The sequence below is a fragment of the Oryza sativa genome, chromosome 11 (assembly GCF_034140825.1).
Source record: "Oryza sativa Japonica Group chromosome 11, ASM3414082v1".
NCBI classification, from domain to species: Eukaryota; Viridiplantae; Streptophyta; class Magnoliopsida; order Poales; family Poaceae; genus Oryza; species Oryza sativa.
Genome location: NC_089045.1, coordinates 6019015 through 6031011, shown reverse-complemented (window position 1 = coordinate 6031011; position 11997 = coordinate 6019015). Strand labels below are relative to the sequence as shown.

General features: G+C 47.1%; 1 protein-coding gene across 1 annotated transcript; it reads right to left on the bottom strand.

Annotated features, from left to right (window-relative positions):
* Nucleotides 1–10722: 10722 nt before the first annotated feature.
* LOC4350072 (dirigent protein 1) lies at nucleotides 10723–11133 on the bottom strand. The gene has a single exon (XM_015760675.3). It carries the CDS (start codon nucleotides 11119–11121, stop codon nucleotides 10723–10725), a length of 399 nt encoding a protein of 132 aa, XP_015616161.2. The 5' UTR covers nucleotides 11122–11133.
* Between the last annotated feature and the right edge of the window lie 864 nt (nucleotides 11134–11997).

Below are 11997 nucleotides of genomic sequence, written 5' to 3'. Positions count from 1 at the left end.
AAACAGTAGTCCGAGTGCTTCAATTCAACTTGCTCCAGCTTGCCGAGTGCTAAAGATCAAAAACTGTGAAGGGCGAAAATAAAACATGGTGCATCGAGTAGATGTACCTAATTAGGTGTAGCCCCCGACTATGTGATTAGTTGAAAAACTAAACATATAGTCAAGAACCGAGTGGTTTTATAGCGAAGCACGCATGGTACTTAGTAAGATACCCAGCCGACTGCTTCTCAACTTGAACATACCAAGGACAAAAAATACAAGAAGGGCCGAGTGATAAACACTCAAAGGTCCAAAAATAGACATGTTTGATAGGAATCCGAGTAAAAATCTCATAAAATGACCCACCAAACATGATAGAAAATCATGGTAATTAATAAGTCTAATAGCCTAGGCTGTGACCCTTACCATAACCAAAATAAGCATATAACATGCTAAAAGAATGATTATTAATAAACCAGTCATCTCAAATCAACCCAAACAGCTTTTGCAGCCTAATAAAGCTTACAAAAAATGGTATAACACCTTTCTGTCGGGCACCTTTTTATATGCATCATAATAATTCCAAAGAATTATTGAATCGCGTTAAAAAGGATTTTAACAGCATTGGGCCACACCATTGTGAACACAAATTGCCAAAGCAAAAATTGACTAAGTCCCTAGGGATCACAACAGGCCACGCTGATTATAGTATTGGGCTGAAGTACTGTACAGGCCCAGGCCCATTAGTACTCCCGATACCCCAATAATACCGAAGTGAAAAACGTCTCTTCGTCTTCCCCGCCGAGACTCTCGCCACTTTCCCCATTTCCTGCTACAGTGCAAAACTGCGCCGGGCAAACTAGGGTTCATCAATCCGCTCCAATCCACCCTCAAAAACTTCACGAAATTTCTCCTCGCATCCACCGCTCCGATTCCCCATCCCTTTCCAGCCGTATCTCGAACTAAATCAGACCATCCAGTTCACATTCATGGCGGAAGAAAGAGAAAGCTTCGAGAGTCAGTGGGCGCCCTCCGATGTGACGGAAGACAATCTGAAGGAGATGGTGGCGCACGGCGTTCTTCCAGCAAAAGAGATCATCGGGTGGCGACCGGCATTTGGTGAGGCATTCCCGACCCCCGATACACACGAAATCGTGGTATTTGCTCATTTCTTCTATGGCGGATTTTCTCTTCCAACCTCAAGATTTTTCCGGGGAATTCTGAACTTCTACGGGATTAGCTTGCATCATCTGAATCCAAACTCTATAGTGCATATTGCCAATTTTATTCATGCCTGCGAAGCTTTTCTGGGCATTAGGCCTCATTTCGCCTTGTTCCGCCGCATCTTCTTCCTCAAGCCCCAGCTAAATAAGAGCAAACCATGCGTCGTTGGGGGTGCTGGTTTCCAACTCAGGGGAACACTAAGCCAAAAATACTTCTCCATGCCCTTCAAGACCTCAAATAAAGGCTGGCACGCAAATTGGTTTTATGTTCAAAACCCCGAGCCTGTTCTTCCCGAGTACTCCTGCCTTCCTCCAGTTTATCGGGATACTTGGAACTCACTGCCAATGGGAGATGAAGCTGCACAAGCAGTAGAACTGATGGAGAGAATGATAAAGCTGAAAGAACAGGGCCTTCAAGGAGAACAGATCACCCGGCACTTTATCAAGTGTCAGTTAGCTCCAATCAAAGAAAGATCTCGCACAGCCTTCGAATTTGACGGCAAGCATGACCCAAACCGTGAAGATCCAGATTCTCTTGACTTCAAGGTCATGAAGGAAAGGATGTATAAGATCTTCTCAAACGCCATCGTTGTCAGCTACTCACACTTGCTGCCAGTCGTACCGTTCAATGCATTCAATCCTCCTCCACCGGTACGTATTCATACACTTCAACCTTTCTCAAAATATGATCTTATTTTCTTGTTGAATTAGTTAACAATGAAGGATATTACACCCAGGAATTTGCTTTGATGAAGTCGGATCCCCCAATCGCTCAACGCCGATCTCCCCGCCACCAAACTGGGCAAGGGAGCGGAGGACCACGAATTCGGTCTGAACTCAACCAAGTGCTTCTGATCCAATCAGCCAGCCAGATTCTCGAAAGAGGAAGCTGGTTTTAAGTGACGACGAAGCCGATGATACCGCCAGGAGGCCTGGAGACCGAGAGACAACCAAGAAACTATCAAAACAGGCTACACCAAGGAAGAAAACATCCAGTCGCCCTGTGCCAAAGATCAGGAAGTCTTCTAGGTGCAACTTACATAACGATCTCTCTTGCATTGATGCGCACCCATTGTGGCAATAATACTGATAATCAAATTTGCAGGAAACCATCTGATATAGATCCGTCTGGAAAAGACTCTGACCCGACTAACATGGACACAAGTTCTTCCAAAGAAACCGGGCCAACTGCTGAGGATCATCCGAGTGACAATCAGCCGGCAACCGATAATGTAGAATCCGGTGATCAACCCCCGACTGGAAACCAGTCGGCCGAAGCCGAAGCCGGAGTTAATCAGGAGCCCCCGACTGGAAACCAGTCGGACGCAGGGCCAAGCCAAGAGGTTCCAGAAGTCGAAACCCAAGCAGACAACCCTCACGGACAAGACGCCAGCAATGACCAGAGATCTGGATCCCCTTTAAAGGCATCCGAATCCACTCGTCCTCGTCCAGAAATCATTACGGGTAAACACTTTGTCTGAAACCATGTTGACCCAAATAACTCTGATCGATTGTCTAACCTTTGTCAATGGATACATTAGGACCAATGATCGGTGATGAAGAAGAAATTCCCCGTATACAAGCAGCCGAAGATTCGTGCCCTCCCATTCTGGTCAAGTGGTGGGATGACAACTTGCAACCTCAAGGAATTGTAATAAACCGGCAAAAAGAAGATGAAGAGGTATGCCTACTGAAAAAGGCACTCAACCAAGCGACTCGCATTGTAAATGTAAGTCCCTTGACGCCTGACCTCAGCCATCTTGTTTGCCGTCTGGCTCGAGCGCTGATTAAACTGCTCCGCAGAGGATTCATCTTAGGAACGAGGCGAAAACCGCAACCCTAGAGAGACTAGTTCCTCATTTTGGAACCCTCGAAGCCACTAGGAGTCAATTGCACGAGGCCAGAGAACTTGCCAAGAAGAATGAACATGATCTGTGGGATCGGATTGCTGAGCTCCAGGAGTCCAATTTCGAACTGAGTGGCTCATCAAAAGGTTCGCGCAAACTCTGCCCAACTGATTTGTGCTGTTATCTCTGTAATCTTGATTAACCGAAGTTAATGTAGTGCAAGCTGCCAAGATATCTCAACTAGAGAAACAGATCCAAACTCTGGAAAATGACAAGGCAGAGCTGGCAAGATAGAGGGATTCGGCTTTAAAGGAGGTTGAAGGTACCAATAATCAATACCTCAAAAGCCATTATCTTCTATATGCTGATTCATTAATGTGAATCTGTTGACGCAAACCGCAAGATCAAGTCTCAAGCACAATTTGATGTCTTAGTTGACAAGATCAACAAGTTTGAAGGAGCCAGGGATAAAGTCGCTAATGCCGCTACTCCACTTATCTAGGCCATGTTCTTCAATAACGCCGGTTCGAGTACACTTGATGCTGCCGAAATCTTCGACAAGCTGAGAGTCGCACCAGATACTTACTTCAAGAACATCAAAGAAGCTGGAAGTATGGGAGCAAGTCTGGCATTGGCGATGACCAAATCCCTTTATCCAAGAGTTGACATTGATGCCATTGATGGCTTTGCAGACGGGACGAGCGAAGAAGCTGCTCTTGACCTCATCAATGATGAGCAGAAAGCCGCTGACAAGATTGCTGCTGATGTAGTTGAGAGATTCCAAGATTTCGACCTTCGGCCAACTGGGTCTGAGAAGTCTGATGATGAAAAAACTGATACTGATTGATATAACAATGATTTTGATGATCAATGACGGTGGAGGCTCAATTTGTACAATACTGATGAATTTATGCTATGCTTGGTGTTCCATACTTAGCTTCTGATTTCTTAAAAGCCTTTGTCAAACCTTATTGAGCCTAAAACCCACAAAAGCTATTAAAAACCTTCAGTCCTCATTGGCTAAGACGAAAGACCAAACAGGGCAATGATAAATCAAGTAAGCAAATTGAATTGATAAAAATCACACTCCATTATTATCATAGTAGCCCCCTGACTGAAAACTTCAAGGAAAACCTTGAAGTTAGCAGTCAAAGAGGAAAGATACAAACGAAATGCCTAAGCATAAAATCGACGAAGGTGTTCAATATTCCAAGAATTGTTGATGAGAGTACCGTCTTCGTGCTTGAGTCGATAAGAACCTGGCCGAGTGACTTCAGCAATTATGAACGGTCCTTCCCATAAGGGAGATATTTTATGCCGATCCTGTGTTGTTTGAATTTTCCTCAGAACCAGGTCGTCGACTAAAAAGGCTCGCGATCGAATATTCCGATTATGATAACGGCGCAACCCTTGCAAATATCGAGTCGACTGAATCAAAGCTGTTTCTCGGGCTTCTTCTAGTCGATTGATGTCGTCTACTTGGCCCTCTTCATAGCCCTCCTCGTTGAATTTCCGAAATCGTAGTGATTCAAATTCCACTTCACTCGGCAACATTGCTTCTGCGCCATAAACCAAAAAGAACGGCGACTGGCCGGTAGCCCGATTAGGAGTAGTGCGTAAAGACCAAAGTATGGACGGCAGCTGATCTACCCACTTGCCAGCATAGGGACATAGTCGGTCAAAAACTCGTGCTTTGATCCCTTGAAGTATCATGTCGTTAGCACGCTCGACTTGTCCAGTACTCATAGGTTGTGCCACGGAGGCGTAACAAATTTTAATGCCGAAGTCTTCACAAAAGTCTTTAAATGCTCCGCCAGTGAATTGAGTGCCATTATCAGTGATGATCCGATTAGGTACCCCAAACCGATGCACAATGTTGATGAAAAAATCTCTAGCCTTATCTGCTGTGATCATGATGACCTGTTTAGCCTCAATCCACTTGGAGAATTTGTCGATAGCCATAAAGAGATGCGTGTAACCGCCGACTGCCCTTTTAAACGGGCTGACCATGTCAAGCCCCCAGACCACAAATGGCCAGGATAACGGGATGGTTTGCAACTCTTGGGCTGGCAAATGAATTTGTCTGGCAAGAAAATTGACAACCTTCACATGTCCGCACAATCTTGTCAGCATCAGACACAGCTGTAGGCCAGAAAAAACCTTGCCGGTAAGCTTTGCCGACAATGGTCCGTGCAGCGGCATGATTACCACAAATACCAGAATGTATATCCTTCAACAACTGTCTCCCTTCTTCCAAAGACACATAGTGCTGCAGTATTCCTGATGGACTTTTCTTGTACAGCTCGGTCTCATGAATAATGTAAAGTCTGCTGCGCCTGGAAATCCGCTCGGCTTCATTTTTGTCTTGAGGGAGTTCTTGTTTGCTCAAAAATTTTATAAAATGTTCTCTCCAGTCGGCTTTGATCATGCTTACGCCTTGAGTATCCATGGCTTCGACTGTCTCTTTTCTGGGCACGGTCGGTTCGTAAAGATGTTCGACGAACACATCTGAAGGAGCTGCTTCCCGTTTTGAACCAAAATTGGCCAGTTTGTCGGATGCCTCATTGTTATGTCGGAGGACATGGGTGAGCTCGAGTCCATCGAATTTATTTTCCAACTTGCGTACCTCTTGTCGATAAGTGGTCATATTATCATCTAGACATGACCACTCTTTCATGACTTGATTAACAACCAACTGAGAGTCTCCACGGACGATTAGTCGGCGAATACCTAGAGATATTGCAATCCTTAGTCCATGGAGTAGCGCCTCGTATTCCGCCACATTATGGGACGCAGAAAAATGTATCCACAATACGTAGCTCAATCTTTCTCTAGTCGGGGAGATTAAAACAACCCCAGCTCTAGTGCCTGTAAGCCTCTTCGACCCATCAGAATGCATAGTCCAATATTCCATCTTTTCCTCTGGCATGTCTTTTTGGCACTCGGTCCACTCGGTAAGGAAATCAGCTAAAGCTTGTGACTTGATTGAAGTTCGTGGCTTGAACGATATGTCCAAAGACATCAATTCTAAGGCCCACTTCGCAATCCGTCCGTTTACTTCGCGGTTATGAAGTATATCCCCGAGTGGAAACGATGTGACTACCGTGACCGAGTGACTTTGAAAGTAGTGAGATAATTTTCTGACGGTAATTAAGACACCATATAGTAACTTTTGAACCTGAGAATATCTTGTCTTGGAGTCAGCTAAAACCTCGCTAACGAAATAAATTGGACGTTGGACTTTTTGAATATGGCCTTCCTCTTCACGCTCGACAACCAGGACCGTACTCACAACCTGGGAGGTCGCCGACACATATAACAGTAGCGGCTCTTGCGGATGTGGCGAGGCCAAAACTGGTAGAGTGGTGAGAAGTTTCTTGAAATCTTCAAAGGCTTTCTGTGCTTCGGGTCCCCACTGGAAATTGTCAATCTTCTTCAGCAGCTTGAAGAAGGGCATCCCCCGCTCGCCGAGTCGTGAGACGAACTGGCTGAGCGCCGCCATGCAACCAGTCAGCTTTTGGACGTCTTTTTGGGAGCTTGGCGGTTTCATGTTGAGGATGGCGTTGATTTTCTCCGGGTTGGCCTGTATGCCTCTTTGAGATACCATAAATCCGAGCAACTTCCCTGACGGTACTCCGAAGATGCACTTTTCCGGGTTTAGTTTCATCTTGAAAGCACGAATGCTTGTAAAAGTTTCTTCTAAATCCGCAATCAGGTCATCCTTCTGCTTGGTCTTGACGACTACATCATCAACATAAGCTTCAATATTGCGACCGATCTGAGTTGAAAAACATCTTTGAATCATGCGTTGATTGGTTGCTCCTGCATTCTTCAATCTAAAGGGCATGGTGATGTAGCAGTAGGCCCCAAAGGGCGTAATAAACGAGGTCTTCAAGCAGTCGGATTCTTTTAGCCGGATCTGATGATATCCCGAGTAACAGTCCAAGAAGCTGAGTAACTCACAGCCGGCCGTTGAGTCAACCACCTGGTCAATGCGAGGTAACCTGAAAGGGTCTTTGGGACAAGATTTGTTGAGGTTGGTATAATCGACACACATGCGCCATTGCCCCGTCTTTTTCCGAACCAGGACTGGGTTAGCCAGCCAATCGAGATGAAGGACTTCCTTAATGAAGCCTGCTGCTAACAGCTTGGTTAATTCCTCCTTGATCCATCCTTCCTGTCCTGTGCAAAACGGCGGAGTCGTTGCTTGATGGGTTTGGCGTCTTCCTTAACATGTAAAGAGTGCTCAATCACCTCTCTGGGGATACCAGGCATATTGGATGGTTTCCACGCAAAAATATCTTTATTATTCTGAAGAAAGGTGATGAGCGCACTTTCCTATTTACAATCTAACTCAGCGCCTATTACAGCAGTCTTATCAGGATCGGAGGGATCTAAGGGAATCTTTTTCGTCTTGGCATCACTTTCTTCGGTCTTCGTCAGCTTGGTTGCAGGCGCTTCTCCCTCGCTTGCCGTGGTCGCAGCCAGTCGGATCTCTTCGCGGGCGAGAGTAGTCTCGTGGGTTTGGGCCATCTCACAACTTTCTTTGTCACATGTGACGGCCTGCTTGATGACGCTCCGTAGTGATATGACTCCTCGAGGACCAGGCATCTTCATCATCATGTAGGTGTAGTGTGGGACGGCCATAAATTTAGCTAAAGCCGGTCGTCCAAGTATAGCATAATATGCTGTCTCGAAATCAGCAATTTCGAAACAAACATTTTCTGTGCGAAAATTCTCCCGAGTGCCTAAGGTAACTGGAACAGTGATCTGGCCGAGTGGTGTAGCTGACAATCCTGGGATAACACCGTGGAAGGGTGCATTACTCGGTTTTAATTCCGTGCAAGGAATCTGCATATCGTCCAGGGTCTTAGCGAAAAGGATGTTGAGTGCGCTGCCACCATCGATGAGAGTCCGTCGGAGCTTGACATTGCGAACCACTGGGTCTAGTACCAGGGGGTACCGCCCCGAGTGGACCACTCGGTCGGGATGATCCGAGCGGTTGAACTTAATTGCTATCTCTGACCACCGAAGATATTGGGGCGTGTTAGGCTGAACCGCATTGATCTCCCGTTCTGTTAGCTTCTGTTTTCTCTTAGATTCATAAGCCAGGGGTCCGCCGAAGATGTGATTAAGTTCTTTGCGATGATCTTGAAAACCAGTCATGGCATCGTCTTCATCATCTTTCTTCTTTGATGTGCCTTGATCTCCGTCTGAGGGTTTACATGCGTTCTTGACGTATTGCTCCGCGAACTGTTTGTAGACGAAGCAATCTTTGGCCACGTGGTTGGAGTTGGGATGATGCGGACATTGGAAGTTCATTATCTTGTCGAAGGTGTTAATGCGGGAACGTTGTCGGGAAGACGGAGAGGTGGTCGCCACAAGTTCTTCGGGCTTACGCTTGCGATCCTTGTGGTTGTTACTTCCACTCCCTCCCGCGGTCGGCATATCCTTCTTTGGCTTCCAAGTGGTGCCCGATTGCTTGGACGCCGTGATAGCATCTTCGGCTTTGGCATACTCATTGGCTTTTTCAAACATCTGTTTGACCGTCTTGGGAGGTTTGCGTCCGAACTTGCCGACTAGGTCCTCGTGGCGAATGCCTTTAGTAAAGGCAGCGATGATGACGTCGTCGGTGATGTCGGAGATCTTGTTGCGTTGCTCGAAGAAGCGTCGAATGTAATCTCGAAGAGATTCTCCAGACTTCTGAACAATGTTGTAAAGATCGAAGTGTGTTCCGGGCCGTTCAAAAGTGCCTTGGAAGTTGGCGATGAAGTGGTCGAGTAGCTCTGCCCATGATGCGATCGTGCCGCAGGGTAGCCCGTGAAGCCATGACCGGGCAGAATCCGCTAGGGCCACAGGTAGATAGTTCGCCATGGCTTTGCTGTCTCCTCCTGCTGCGCGGATTGCGAGACCATAGACGGTGAGCCAAGACTCAGGGTTGGTGGTGCCGTCATATTTCTCAATTCCAGTCGGCTTAAAGCCGGCTGGCCAATCCACTCGACGCAGATCGCTTGTGAAGGCAGCAACTCCATCCACGTCGTCGTCGTAGCGATCCGGTGAATGATGGCCTCTTGCTGCGCGCGCTGGTTGATGGTGTCGCGAAGATCGATGGGGCGCCTTCGATGTGGGGAGTGTGGTCGTTCAACTCGGCGCTCCCTATATCGCTCGGGAGGCGAACGAACAGACCGTTCATCATGTCCCCTGCTCCTACGACTAGATTCGGCGCCGGCAATGCTGAGGCTCGGCTGGTGAGGGACTCGGCTACCAGTCGGGGTGCGGGTGCTTGCAGAGTTGGCTGGAACCGAGGCAGCGATCATGGTCTTCGTCTGGTTCAAGATGTTGACTACATGATCGGCTTGGTTGAGTGCGTCTTCCTTGAGGAGGGTGTCGAGGAGAGTGATTGCTGCAACCGCGTTCTGCTGGGGGGGTGCGAAAGACCGCTGTCCCATCGACGTCTTGTTGCCCAATGAGCTCTCTCGCTCGCCGCCCAGATTCCAAGGCACGTTGTCATCGATCTTCAGCCTCCTTTGCAATCCGTTCGCGATCTTGTTGCTCACGCTGTAGTCGTTCTCGCTCTTGTCGCTGTCGCTCTTCCTCCAGTCGGCGACGTTCAGCTTCTTGCCGTGCGCGATCTTGGTCCGCTTCTCGGGCTTAGCGTTGTTCCTCCGTTTCGTTGTCAGCCATGAATACGCCGAAGAAGAGGGGCGTGTAGTTATCCTCATAGCTGTCGTCGAAGTTGTCGAGGTCGCCGTGGTCGTAGTGGTAGCCGAAATCGTCGTAGTCGAGGATCTCGGTTGGTCGAGAACTGACGCTAGGGGAGCTGAGGTAGCCATCCAACTCTTCCGTCGAGACTATCCCGAGAGGTTGGACTATAACGCCAACCTCCCTGGATCTAGATCGGATCGGGGCCGAAGCCGGAGCTCGCCTAGATCTTCGAGTAGGAGATGTCTTGACTGTGAAGACAGCGGCAAATCATCAGGAAGTTTCATCAGGATTGAAGGATAGGACCCGTCGTCTTGATCTGGTCGCGGAAGAGTAGATTGGATCTCGTCCGAGTGGTTTGAAGCCGACTCGGGAGAGATGATCTTGGAGTAGGCCTCGGCCGAGTTCGGAATACCAAACGGGACGGGGACCTGGTCTCTCCCCGACTGGTTTGAATCCGAGTCAAGAAGAGAGATCTTGCCGAAGTCGTTCGTGATGAAGTTGAGGCTGCCGAACCGGAACGCCTGCCCGGGAGGGAAGGCGAAGTCGTCGATGCCAGAAACGAAACCTATCGCACTTAGTCGGTGAGAACTTGACGCTACCCCTACCTAGCGCGCCAACTGTCGAAACAAGATTTCGGCAATAATAAAAGGGGGTGGCTATCAAGCTAGGAAAGTGGATGGGTTTGGAGACGAAGAATTTTATACAAGTTCGGGCCTTCTTATTCAAGAAGTAATACCCTACTCCTGTCCGGGGATGATTCCGCCGAGTGTGTTATTGATTGTATAAATTGGGAAAAAGAATCGCGCCCAAGAGGCACACGGACCCTCTTTATATAGGGGAAGGAGTCCGCTTTACAAAATACAATCCATATCCTAACGGAATATGGGATTATAGATAAAATACAAACGTAACCGACTAAGATCCCGGGTATTTCCTTGACATACAAGTTTAGAACCTAACCCGAGTCTTCATAGAGATATTCCATCTATATTTGGTACCGTATATCCGACTAAATTACAACTGTCATGTAGATATGGGTATCCATAATCTCCACACATGCCGCCCTCCGACACCCGCACCGCGAACCCCTGCGCCGTGCCCACGCGCGTGCTGCCGGCGGATGGCCCCTCCGTCAGCGCGTTGTTCAGCGCCACGATGTCGCCGAACTGACGCGGCACCGCGTCACCGCCATCGTCGAGCAAGGAGCGGCCGGAGACGACGCGCATGGCGGTGGGAGCCGGGCCGGTGTAGGCGTCGTGCATGTAGAAATGGAGGTGGGTGGTAGTGGTGGAGGCGCCGTTGCGGTGGAGGAAGACGGCGGCTGCGAGGAGGAAGCAGCCGAGGAGGAGGGAGGAGAGGGACGCCATGGTCGAGCTTGCTGTGGGCTATGCTTGGCTGCCTGCTTTGTGTGTGGTTCCAGGCAGCCTTTAATGCTTACAGCTGCTGTACTTATATAGAATCCTAGTCGATACACCACACTTTGCCGTGGAATATATAGATGAATGCATATTATACATGATAGATATATATGTTTAAATAATATATAAATGATGTGGAGATAATGGTTCGACATTGATTACATATATATTAAGTTCTAAAAATACAACAATATTATAAATGATATGTCATATTTATATGATATTTAAAATAATCTATATAATAATTACTAGTAGATGATGATGTAGCACACTTGCATATCTATCTATCTATTATATACTCCCTCCATACTCATAAAGGAAGTCGTTTAAGACAACGACACGGTCTCCAAAACACAACTTTGACTTCTTGTTTCTATAAAAATATTTATTGAAAAGTGATATATGTATACTTTTATGAAAGTATTTTTCAAGACAAATATATTCATATAATTTTTACATTTTCAAACTCAACAATTTGAAAGTTATTCATGATTTATATTCTTAGGGTTTGACTTAAACATTGTCCTAAACGACTTCCTTTATGAGTACGGAGGGAGTACTAAAAGTCCACTAAACTTCCTACAAACGCTCCTGGATCGTCACGTGGCACTCTACAAACGCTCCTAACCTACCACGTGGCAAAGAAACATCTAACTATTGATTTTTATTTAAATTAGTGGACCCATTATTTTTGACCATTAGATTAGATGTAAAAAAAATTAGTCCACCCATCCTAATCCACTTGGGCTCACTATTCCCGCGGATGTACATACACGTACGTACTCCGTATGCTCCTACTCCAATTATTATCTTTTAATTCTATTA

What these genes read in the sequence shown, in the direction of transcription:
- LOC4350072 (XM_015760675.3), bottom strand. Translation starts at nt 11,121, where the DNA reads ATGGCGTCCCTCTCCTCCCTCCTCCTCGGCTGCTTCCTCCTCGCAGCC.